This window comes from Zootermopsis nevadensis, unplaced genomic scaffold (assembly GCF_977971745.1).
Source record: "Zootermopsis nevadensis isolate Lab colony 2312 unplaced genomic scaffold, Znev_1.0 Znev_ptg000010l, whole genome shotgun sequence".
NCBI classification, from domain to species: Eukaryota; Metazoa; Arthropoda; class Insecta; order Blattodea; family Termopsidae; genus Zootermopsis; species Zootermopsis nevadensis.
The window spans coordinates 7,521,739-7,533,105 of NW_028259142.1; the positions used below are offsets into that span (position 1 = coordinate 7,521,739).

Sequence of the window (11,367 nt, forward strand, 5' to 3'; positions counted from 1 at the left end):
CAAAAAAATTAATTCGGTGTGCTCTGATACTTCACTTTGTTATTGTGTTTTCTGGTAATTTAGGAATGTTTCAGGTCCAATGCGAAGGGTAAAAGCCATAAGTGGTCACTATCAGCATTTCTTTTACTCTTTGTGCCCGGTTCAAAATTCCATGGTATCTCAAACGATATGTTATTTTAAAGTTGCGTGTGCCTGTATGCAGAACAATGTCCGTTTCTTTCATACGTCATTAAGTCTTTTAATTTTTGTAGCCTTCTGTATAAATAATTGCGAAAACCGTGGAGATTAAACAGTATGACAATTATTTAGTTTACATGAAATATCTTTATCTGGAAATAATAATTATTTAATAAATATGGATAACGATTAAAATACGAAAGCAGTTTCAATTTGACACAGATAAGAAGACAAGCAAATTAGACCACGAATATGGGAACAAAAAATATCTCACTAACGTTAACACACTTGTAAACCGAAATTCAACTTGAATTTAGAAAACTCGAGGTGTGGCTGGGTCGGGGACACGGCCGTGGGTTTTACGTGAATACGTCTGCGTTAGCGGGTAATATTTTCTTTGGGATATAGGAATGAAATGAAAGTAACGAAATGGATACATGGCTTTTATTTAGCATAATAAATATACAGAGTCTTAACTAGTAATCGATGACAATTTTGTTTAGCATTGGTCTATAGTAAGAGAAGTAAGACACGAAAGGCATAACTGAGATGTTGATGTTTCTTACGAACGTCAAGTCTATAGTAGTGTTGCCCAGTGTAGTAGGCGTCGTTGGCACATACTGCAGACGGAACTCGCGTTGCATGAATTCAACCAGAGACTGGTTGCGTCGTACGTCGATGTTGAAGTCCCCCGTTAAAACGATCGGAGTTTCCGTGTCGGGTTCGAAGTTGGGAAAGATTTTCTTAACGCTCTCCGAATATGAGCGATCGATACAGACAGAATTCAACCTCAGAGGCCGACGCATTCGGGTGTAAGTATACGACTCCCAAGAGGAACTTCGTGTGATCGTTGATGGTAACGTCCAATGGGCATATGTCACCAACGGATGATTCCTGTATCTTCAGTTTGCGACTCACGTCGATGGTGCGGATCGGTTTGCATTCACTCACGCTAGGTGCTCGCGTCGTCGTTTGCCGCGCGCGCCGCGTCGACTTTCCGACGTTCCCGAAGCAGTCTCACTCGTTCCGCCACGGACATGGCGGTACTGATCGATGGCTGATTAGACGCCCTTTCCGATGAGATGCGTTGCTTGTATTTCCTCTGGGCTTTTCGGTGAGTATGGGCCGACATCAGAAAGTTTAAATTTTTCACGACTTATTTTTGATTTGTCACCAAAAAAATTTTACAAAGCATTTATGGCTTACATCGACAGATCTAGACGAAATCGTTCGTTTGGCACCAATATCAGCGCGCTAGCACCTCGGGGTCGCGAGATATACTGCCCGGAAATTTTCGCCAACGCCCAAAATGGCCGCCAGTCGCCGCGGGCCCCCACCCGCGCCTCGCGCATGCGCGGCGCCAACTCAAGGTCATTCTCGCATCGTAGTCGTATACCCGATCGAACGAGACCACATTTATTTCAATCGTGTTATTAGTCACGAAGTTATAGTGTCGGAATGGATCACTCTGCAAACGTTACATCGCCGTTTCCGTCCTGGTACCCCATATGTCGGTCTGATTTTAAAGACGTATTCACGTCAAAAGTCGTGGCATATTTACGATCGTTTCGCGGCACAGTGGTTGAGAAACTCTATAACGAAGCGGCAATACCGGCGATGCCTTTGAGGCACGGACTGGCCAGCCATTAAAGAAGAACCAGTTTTCCAGCCCAATTTGACTCGTGCTCCACACTTTAATAACTACTGTCTCCATTATGCACTGCACTCAACTTGACTTCAGAACACAACAAAAACAAATGCTCATAGCTCTTCCTGTGATGCCAAAATTAACCTCATTGTAATACACCGCCTGCATGAGTAGAATGTCAATTGATCTCATCGAGATGTCAGCGCTGCATCACTGGGTTACGTCAAATCGTGCTCCTAACCCAGAACACATCCAAGGGAGCAGCAGTTCCTCTAGACACGACGCGACCAAAAGTTGAAAGGACGCGCACAGCAGTAAACAATGACAAACGGGCAGAGCGAATCGAACTCCGGATTCTGTTCTTGCTGCTGCACATTCGTTGTTTAAGAATCCGCTGGAGGCTGAATTAAATCCATACTCCATAAGTCGTTTCCTTTGGGAAAGTTTCCAGATGGAACGCAGTAAAAGCTTTGCAAACTGAACTACATGATTAATCAATAAAATCAAAATAAATTAAAAGTTTTTGTGACTTCTAACAAATATTAGTATGACCGCGATGGGAGGATAGCAGGCAGAGAAGTGACGGCCCACGGATTGGACGACCAGGGTTCCTATTTCGGCAGAAACAGTGATCTTTTTCTGTTCGCCTCGCCGTCATGTTCAGACCAGGTCTTGGACCCACTCAGACTCCTGTGTAGTGAGTACAGTAAAGGTGGACGCAACGTAAAACTTACTTACTTACTAAGGCCACGTAGTGCGGCATTGAGTGATTTTTCTTGTTGACCGGTGACACTTAACGCGGTGGTAGTGACCCCTCGAGGGTTTATGTGGACTATTTCAGAGGGAGATTAGTTTTCGTTTGCACGTTTATAATAAATGTGGTTAACTTGCAAAGGGAAATAAATACGTATTTAGGAAAATTTCTGTTGGTGTCCCCTGCGTGGTGATCGCAGCAGAACTTGACTTGCCTAACAGAGGACTGTAAAATCCTGTAACCAATCATGTCCTACAAAGCTGCCTGCGCTGGAAAATTAGTTTAGATTCAGCCTTGGTAGCGAAATACAGAGTGTCCGGATGAAAGGTATCCAAAATAAAAAATCTATATCTCGGAAACTAATTGTCAAACACGTATCCGGTTTATGTCATCGGAAAGGGAAACTCTGAAAGTTTTTTCATGCCCGGCATACGCGCATGCGCCAGCTGGTGACCTTCAGCGAGCTCAGTAACGATGTCGACACCACAGGAATTGGTTCAATGCGTGTTGTGGCTAGCAGAGTTGCAATGTCTTACGGCTGTCCAGCGTCGTTTTAGAAAGCAGTATGGACGTCAACCTCCTACAAGGAAAAGCTTTCGGTTCTGGGACAATAAACTGAGGACTACAGGTAGTCTGTTGCGTGTAAAATCTCCTGGAAAGACACGGACCTCTGAAGAAAATGTCAATCGCATTAGAGAGGCATTCCAGCGAAGTCCGCACGAATCAATTGGTGCTGCTAGCTTGCAGTTACAAATTCCACGTAAAACAGTGCACGATGTGCTAAACAAAAGGCTCCGCCTAAGAGCGTACAAGATTCAAATGATTCATGCACTAAAACCGACTGACCAAGTAGCACGCACAAACTTCGCTGTGGACATGCTAGAAAGAAATGACGCGTCACCCGATTTCCTCCGCCAAGTGTGCTTCTCGGACGAGGCGACGTTCCATATCAATGGAGTTGTAAACGGGTACAACTGCAGGATTTGGGGCAGTCAAAATCCACATGTCACATTTGAGTTGGAGAGAGGCAGCCCCAAAGTGAACGTGTGGGCGGGCTTAATGCACGACAAGTTGATTGGGCCGTTTTTCTTTTCGGAAAAGACTGTGGCCGGACGTTCGTACTTGGACATGCTGGAGCTGTATGCGCTGCCCCAATTACCACCTCAAACTATCCTCCAACAAGATGGGGCGCCGCCACATTTCTGCCACCATGTTAGGAATCACCTGGACAGAGAGATGGCTGGGAGATGGATCGGCAGAGGTGGATCAATCGCTTGGCCTCGGTCGCCAGATTTAACCCCATTGGATTTTTTTCTTGTGGGGTTATGTGAAGAACATTAAGATCAACGACCTTCAACACCTGAAAGCCCGCATAAGGGACGGTAACACCAAACATGCTTCAAGCAACGTGGAACGAGGTCGACTATCGTCTGGATATTTGTCGTGCCACCAGGGGAGCCCACATTGAAATTTACTGAAAAAGTTATATACTCAGAATTTTCTTATAGTTTCCCTTTGTAATGATGTAACCCATAAATGTGTATAATAAATGCTTTCTAAGATATAATTATTTTATTTTGGATATCTTTCATGCGGACACTCTGTATCTGTCATCTCACGAAGCAACCGTATAACTTATGATATTCATTCTTCCATTCTATAAAGCGCTTTAAACCGAGAGAAAAAATGTTTGTACTATAGGTCAAATGTCCTGTGATTTCAGTCACTCACCTCTTACGAATAAGTGTGAAAAAAATCGAATCAAAAAGAATGTGGTGATCGCAGCGTGCATCTCGCACAGGACAGACGAGAAATAAATTACAGTTTTTGAAAGTAACTCAAAATGCAACCCTTACTGAAGTATTTAAATTTCGGTTGAAACACATTTCAATACAATTCCCTAAGATCGATTTAACAATGATTTCGCTTCTCTCCACAACCTGTTTATTTGTTAAGAGCGTCGTTACATTAACCAAAAAACACATTTTTCTGTATATACCATAGTGTATTTCGGCGAGTTCCCTACCAAATTGTTTGTGAATATCTTATCTCCTCTGCAATGGAACATGGCATCCCTTCCTAAAGGATTATAAGGTTCACATTTACCTCTTAAACAGGTATCAAATCACCCGTACGTGATGGAAAATGAGGCGTGCAGACCCTTGATATCGGAGACACTCGCGTTTCTGCACGGCTCAGAAATGATGACGAAGGAATTCGTGACACCGAAGTTCGCCTACCCGCAAATCCCACAGGACATTCTGTTTGCTATTGGTGGGTTTCACCACGGAGATGTGATCGAAGCGTACGACGCACGAGCAGACCGGTGGAGTGTGGTGAGTTGGACGCATTTCTACTCTTACCGTGCCTTGTTAAATGACGCCTCGGATAAAACTACTTTTCGTCTTTTGTTGCTTATTTTCACTAAGTAATTATTTATTTAAGCTTAATCACAAGGACCTCTTAGCCTCGTTATTTCGTGTTCATTTCCATTGCAGTGAACCCTTTTTTAAAGGAAGACCGAAAGACTGAATTAAAAATAAGAAATACATAAATTACTCACATGCTGAGTGTCATGTACAATGTAAGTTCTAATAGGAATCGACGAAGGATATGAAGTTTGCCTTAAATACCATTTACAATAAGCTTCCTACATCAACTGTCATGGCAACCTGTCTCCTGATTTTAGATAGAAACGAAGTCATCGTTAATCGTCAGTGTGGATTTCAATGTAATAAATGAAGTAGCGAATAATGTCGATGTTTTCCATCTGCGTGGGAACGCTTCGTGAATTAGAAGGGGCACTGTTTGGGGTCGGGTGGGGGACGTGCTGCCTCCAGCTTTGCGTCGATAAAACCCCAACATCTCTCTTTACCATCGTACGAACCTGAAATGTCAGAAATTAATTCTACATTTGTCTGTCGTACTTGACGAGAGCACTGGTAATTTTTGAGCTTCTCTTCGGGTCTCCCTGTTTCCTTCGCCTCTCATAATTCCACGATTGCTCCAAGTTAATTTCTCACGGTCTTTGTCGAGTGCCACCCACCACGCCTGAACAGGATTTTAATATTCGCAAAGTATTCACAAAAGTTTCTGAAAATGTTGTCTGTTACTTTGAATGCGTAACTGAGCTGGCACTGGTACCCTGAAAAATTACTGTCACAGCCACTGAATCAATTGCCAAAGCTAGTCCTCCATGTTGACTCTTTCCCAGTAAATTATGCCCTTCAGATGCCCCCACAGGTAGGAGTTGGTAGGTGTAAAATCAGGCCACAGAGGCCGTGAAGTCAATTTGGTTCATCTCATCCATCAGCAAGTGTGATGAGAGTCCAAAAGCTCATTTATGTTGCAGGTAAAATGAACAGGAGCTTTGCCATGCGAAAACCACATTTTATCACATTTTCAATAGTACAGCCAACAGTATTTGAGGCAATTCTGTTGAAAATGTAAATATGACACCCTAAGGCTATGTCCTACGTAAGCGATAACAAGCGAGCTGCATAAGCAGCATGGGGTGTCATATGATATAAGGGAATCGCTTGTTGTGTCCTCCGTGAGAGACCGCAATAGAAGCACACGGCCTTCCTGCGCATGCACCTTCCGTGTACTGCACGGTCAGAGCTTTCTTGTGCATGCGCCTTACTGGCCAGTGCAGCAACTCGCGCGAAAATATCAAAATATTTGATCTCGGACTTTTGCCGCTGACCGCTTCGCTGTAACCTAGGACAGCACCACACAAACAGCCAATTTGATATTTCCGCTTCAGCCACGCAACTCGCAACGCTCGCATTTAATCGCTCACGTAGGATACTGGGTAAGAGTTGAAACACTAACTCATAAGGTGATCACCAGTTATTCCTGTCCAAATATTACTTTTAAACTGATGTTTCATTGCTGAACCCTCTAACAAGGCACTTGTGACCATTTGATTATAAGAGCTTTATCTTGGCTTTATTTTAGGAGTAGAACACAATCCTTAAATGAAATGCATGCAATTAAGAATCACCCAACCATATATTATCTATTGCAGGAGGTGTCAGGAAATTAATCTGCACTTATTCTTCATATTATTGTCATGACACATAATTACTTTCATCGCCTGACACATGAAGGCATCTGGACTAAGCAAAACTTGGCATCAAGACAAACTCTTTGTTGCCAGTATGAAGACGCACTTAAGGCTATCAAGGAAGGAACAATTGCAAAGGCCAAATTAAAGTTGGAGAAGCAGCAGCACATAGTTAGAACTCTTAGCTGTAAGAGACTGTAGACAGTAATGGAATTACTGTAATTTCATCAAAACTTTATTCATTTAATTATGATAAAAGAACACACACAATGCGGCATTATGACACCATTTGCAATGTTCATTCCTTATTACCATCAGCATATCGGTCATAGATTTTACTGCATTTCAGTATCTAATGACCAGAAAGTCTTCAGATCTTTCCAGAGGGAACAAAGTGTACATGTCATTGTCATATCAAGTTCTTGCATCCAGGCCATTTAAGAAACATAAAATTGTAACACTTAAGTAAATTTAAAATGAATACAGAGAGACATATTTACTATACACCAATATTAATATAAAACATACCTGTTCACTTAAAGCTTCTAAAAAGAAAAATACAAAGTCATCTGCTGACAGAATGGTAATTCTGACCAGAAAGTGAGTAGTCAGGAACAAAGATTACTAGACATATTGCCCTCTTTAATAAGTATATGGTGTGTATTGTGTCAGCAAGCTCTGTTTGTTTCAACGAGCATTATTATGTATGACAAGTGTTCACTGTGCATTCATGTCATGTATTAACTCACATGCTCTTGAGTGTCAGCTGCAGTTTCTTTGCAGTTATTTGACCCACCAATTGTCTGCCTCTGCCTCTCAGCATAAGCACTTTGCTACTTACGACTGGCGTGACCCTTGCCCCTTTTAACCTTCAACACCATCAGTAACAATTCCTTCTAAAGAATGATCCCCTTAACATTTTAGTTTTGTTTCCAGGACTTCCACCCATTTCCGTTCCATTCCTGAGAAGACCAGAAGATGGTGCCATAGAAAAAAGCATGTTACCTCAACTACAGTAATTTGCTGACAGCTTAGGTGGATGTAAAATTGTAAAGGAACTGTTTCTGAATGTTTTGCATCTTACTCTGAAGGATGCAGACAGTGAAGAATGGAGTTCTAACTGCATTAGTTTTTTTTACATGTTTTGGAAGAACTTAAAAATGGGCAAATATGTAGCATTTTATCAAAAATGTTTATATTCATGTGTAAGTTTCAATGGCAAATAACAAAACATCATTTACTGCATAGATTCAAATAAACTATTAACATTGTAAGTTGAATTACAAAGCCACAACATCTGGAAACTGTAGCCGAAATATCATTCATCACGTCCCGAACTTCAACACTGCTGAGAATTTCCTCTTCAGTATAATTCATTAGGCAAAAGGACTGCAGCTATGTAAGAGCGAGCCTGCAATAACAATAATGAAAGTCGAAAAATTAGTAAGTAAATTCAAACGTACTGGAACTTACCTAATATGGTGTTTACAAGATAAGAAAGTATGTCTTATTAAGACATGATGATTGAAATGTATCTTTGTTTTAAACGCAGACTAGGCCCATGAAAATTAAACAGATGTCTTCATTATGTGTAAAGTCCAACAGTGAACTTGAACCTGAATTAGCTTAATGTAATTTACATTACCAATACCAATTTATTAAGTCATCTTTTACCACAGCATGGCACTTCCTCTGGTTGCAGGAGGAGAAGGCATCCAGAAATAGAAGGAAGCTGGAACTCAGGTGGGATGCTAACAACTCCTCACCATAAAAGGACGAACATATTTATACAGGGCTAATTTTAAATTAGGTGAGCATGCAGCCAGCCTCTCAAAGAGACTGCTCCATGCAGTAAAAGTTTTTTGCACATCTTCATCAGTATTTTCCAAAAGGTTTCCTTGACAAAATTCTCTGTGTATTCAGAATGTGGCAAAAGAAATCAAGCATCTCAAATGTGACTATCCCAAGAGAACACTGACCATGAAGTCCCTGTACAAATTCATGCTTCCTCTTGTCCGAAACCCATCGCTAAGTGATTTATATTCCCCCCATTCCTACTCCATTCCCAAATTTGGCATTCCTGACCTGCAGCATAATTAATTTAAGTAGCCCTGGGATCTGCCAACGTAAAGCACATATGTGAAGTGAATCTCTTTCATCCACTGCGTTCACCGGGAAAATATTCTGTGCCTTCAAATTTTATGGCATGCAGTCCCCCACAACCTGTTAATTCTCGCGTGCTGCTCTTCTTTCTAGCAAACACAGTGCTGCCAATGCGTATGTTGTGCAGTAACAGATTAAGAACCAGTTCACAGTCTGACTGCATGCAGCCTTTGTAATAACACTGCAACTGTGCCCCCTTGTTCAAAAATGTGGGTCTGGAATAAGGCATGGGATGAAGGAAACAAGAAAGAAAGGAATGAAGAAAGTAAGAAAGAAGGGACTGAAGAAAGGACTCCTGCTCGTGTATTAAATAAAAACTGATGTTTTAATTAAGATTCTATAATAATGGGACTGTGTACCAAAGAATTTTAAGGCAATGAACATTGATTCTGTACATGCTGTGTTATCTTTATCTCATCTTACGTCCTCATATTCATCAACCAGATATTAGGTCTTGGGCATGCTGTGATTCAGAAGCATCCTTCAACTCTGCGACTTGCAGGCCTATATTCACAAATTCTTTTAGTTATCTTACTGTGTGGATGTTGACAGAGGTTGAAGATGCTGTTGCCATGAAAATGTTGATTGTCTACAAGTGACATAAAAGACTCAAGGAGGGTCAGGTGAAGACAATCCTTGTTTGTCTTTTTCTTCCCTTTTGATCACAAGAGCACTGTTCACTTTGAGTTTGTTGAACGACGTCAAGCAGCAAACCAGCGTTATTTGGAAATACTGGCAAAGTTACACATCATGACAATGCCCCTGCTAATGATCACTCGCTGTCCACGAGTTTGTTTTAGCCAGAAATTGATGTTGAAACTGGACCATCCACCAGATTCACCTCTTTTCGCTATTCCCTAAACTGAACACTCCTCTGGAGGGCCACAGAATTTCAGGGACATGCAATGGCCATCCTGAAGAGCATTCCTAAAGAGGAGTAACAGAAACGTTTCCAGCAGAGGATAATCTGGTTCACAAAGTGTATTGGTATGCAGGAAGACTGCTTCAAAAGTGATAGCAACCATTATTGTGCAAGTAATTAACACTACTTTTATGGGGCATTTCAGGTATGTAATTGTCACACCTCATGAAACAAACATGTATGTCTTATGCTCAAGTTTCAAAAATGGAAATCTATTCTGAACTTCACAGGAAAAAATCTGTACCTCAGAGGATAGCCATTCCATTCTGTTATTCAAAAGATATTTGAGATTATTTTATTGGATCATAAAGTGGTGATTTCAGAGAATGAAGTTAATGCTATGCACTGCTATTAAATCTCATTCTAAGGGTTTTAAGACAGGTAACAAAAGAGACCTATATTGTAATTATGACCACTTAATTTAAGGTAGAAAATTAATTATCCTGTCAGCTCATTAACTCACACAACAGCAGAAGAATATTAAATATTGCAAATTAAATTATATTAACTGCAAGAACTAAACTGTAATTTCAATTAATTTTTGCACAAAACAAAAACTTATAGAGTAAATTATGAACTTTTCAACTTTACCTCGTGTGGCCAAGAATTTCATTTATGAGACAGAATGCACACTTTCAAAGTTCAGAATGACAAACATTACACTGCCGCAGGGCTTCTGCAATCTCACACAGGCTGCAAACCACAGCAACAACCTCGTATTCAGCACATTCTGAAAATTCACTGCAGAGTAAAATATCTGCAAACAGGACACAAACCTAGGTCCCTGTGAACAACAATATTGTGTGTTACTGCCATATTACGAAGTTCCTACATTCACAGTGGGAAAGTATAACTTTACATTTCCTGGTACTTTGTAACAGTAAATCTATTAAAGAAAGCGAGAGGAAACAAAATTTATCATGAAACATAAAGTGCACTTTCTTCTTACTCTGCGCTACAGTGATGTAGCACAGATTATGTATGATGTATTCTGAACAATTTCAGAGACTAGAAATATAATAAAATCAACTTTACTCTGTATTACATACTCACAACTGAGAAAATTTGTAGCTTTGTAGACTGGTTGCAAAACAAAAGTGCATGTACCAACAAATGTAAATGTCTTCTCTCGCCATGTAAAAAAAGGGGAGAACTAGAATTATTACCTATGTGAAGCAACTCCGCATCATCAACTTGCCCCAGATCTGCCTTCTTCTTCTTCTTCTTATATATATGTACTTTTGTAATAATCTTTATTTATACTTGCATTTCAACTAAATTATTTTGAATTAAAGCATTTTCAGAGATGAATCATGGTGGCATTATTATGTTCTAATTTTATACAGTTCATGAAATGAAAGCACAGAAAGTAACAGTAGATCACTGGTTGCATATTTTCTATCAACATGAAAATCTGAGTTACTTACATTACATTTACATCACATTAAAATTAAATTGACTTTACCTGCAAACTTGTACTGCATTTAGACATACATTTAGCACGTTAAAGGAATTCTTATTTTATGATATTATTTCGTTCGTTGTTGCCAGTTCTTACGTGTACTTTGAGTAGTGTTATAACCATTAAGTGTAAACCGATGCTACATCTTTCACCACTGTATATTGTTTCCTCA

At 40.5% G+C, this 11,367-nt stretch overlaps 1 protein-coding gene and 1 long non-coding RNA gene across 4 annotated transcripts; one reads left to right on the forward strand and one right to left on the reverse strand.

Annotated features, from left to right (window-relative positions):
* The first annotated feature begins 1,175 nt into the window (after positions 1 to 1,175).
* On the forward strand, positions 1,176 to 9,205 carry LOC147874193 (kelch-like protein 10). 3 transcript variants are annotated; one of them, XM_087346416.1, is made up of 4 exons: positions 1,176 to 2,522; positions 4,697 to 4,915; positions 8,351 to 8,458; positions 8,905 to 9,205. In XM_087346416.1, the coding sequence occupies exons 2-3, from the start codon at positions 4,718 to 4,720 to the stop codon at positions 8,417 to 8,419; spliced, it is 267 nt and encodes an 88-aa protein (XP_087202542.1). In that variant the 5' UTR covers positions 1,176 to 2,522; positions 4,697 to 4,717; the 3' UTR covers positions 8,420 to 8,458; positions 8,905 to 9,205. The 3 variants fall into 3 exon arrangements, 2 of the variants coding, with proteins under 2 accessions (XP_087202542.1, XP_087202541.1); XM_087346415.1 differs by having other exon boundaries at positions 8,351 to 9,205; XR_015534476.1 differs by lacking the exons at positions 1,176 to 2,522; positions 4,697 to 4,915 and adding an exon at positions 5,392 to 6,393 and having other exon boundaries at positions 8,351 to 9,205.
* Positions 7,130 to 11,349, reverse strand: LOC110833800 (uncharacterized). The gene is made up of 3 exons (XR_002544347.2): positions 11,199 to 11,349; positions 10,325 to 10,517; positions 7,130 to 8,059 (listed from the first exon to the last, which is right to left on the reverse strand). It is a non-coding gene; the product is annotated as an uncharacterized LOC110833800 (long non-coding RNA).
* Positions 11,350 to 11,367: the final 18 nt, after the last annotated feature.

Bases quoted from the DNA above. Each gene is read 5' to 3' on its own strand.
- LOC147874193 (XM_087346415.1), top strand. From the start codon at position 4,718: ATGGAAAATGAGGCGTGCAGACCCTTGATATCGGAGACACTCGCGTTT. The intron at 4,916-8,350 runs GTGAGTTGGACG...CTCTGGTTGCAG, and splicing joins GAGCAGACCGGTGGAGTGTG to GAGGAGAAGGCATCCAGAAA.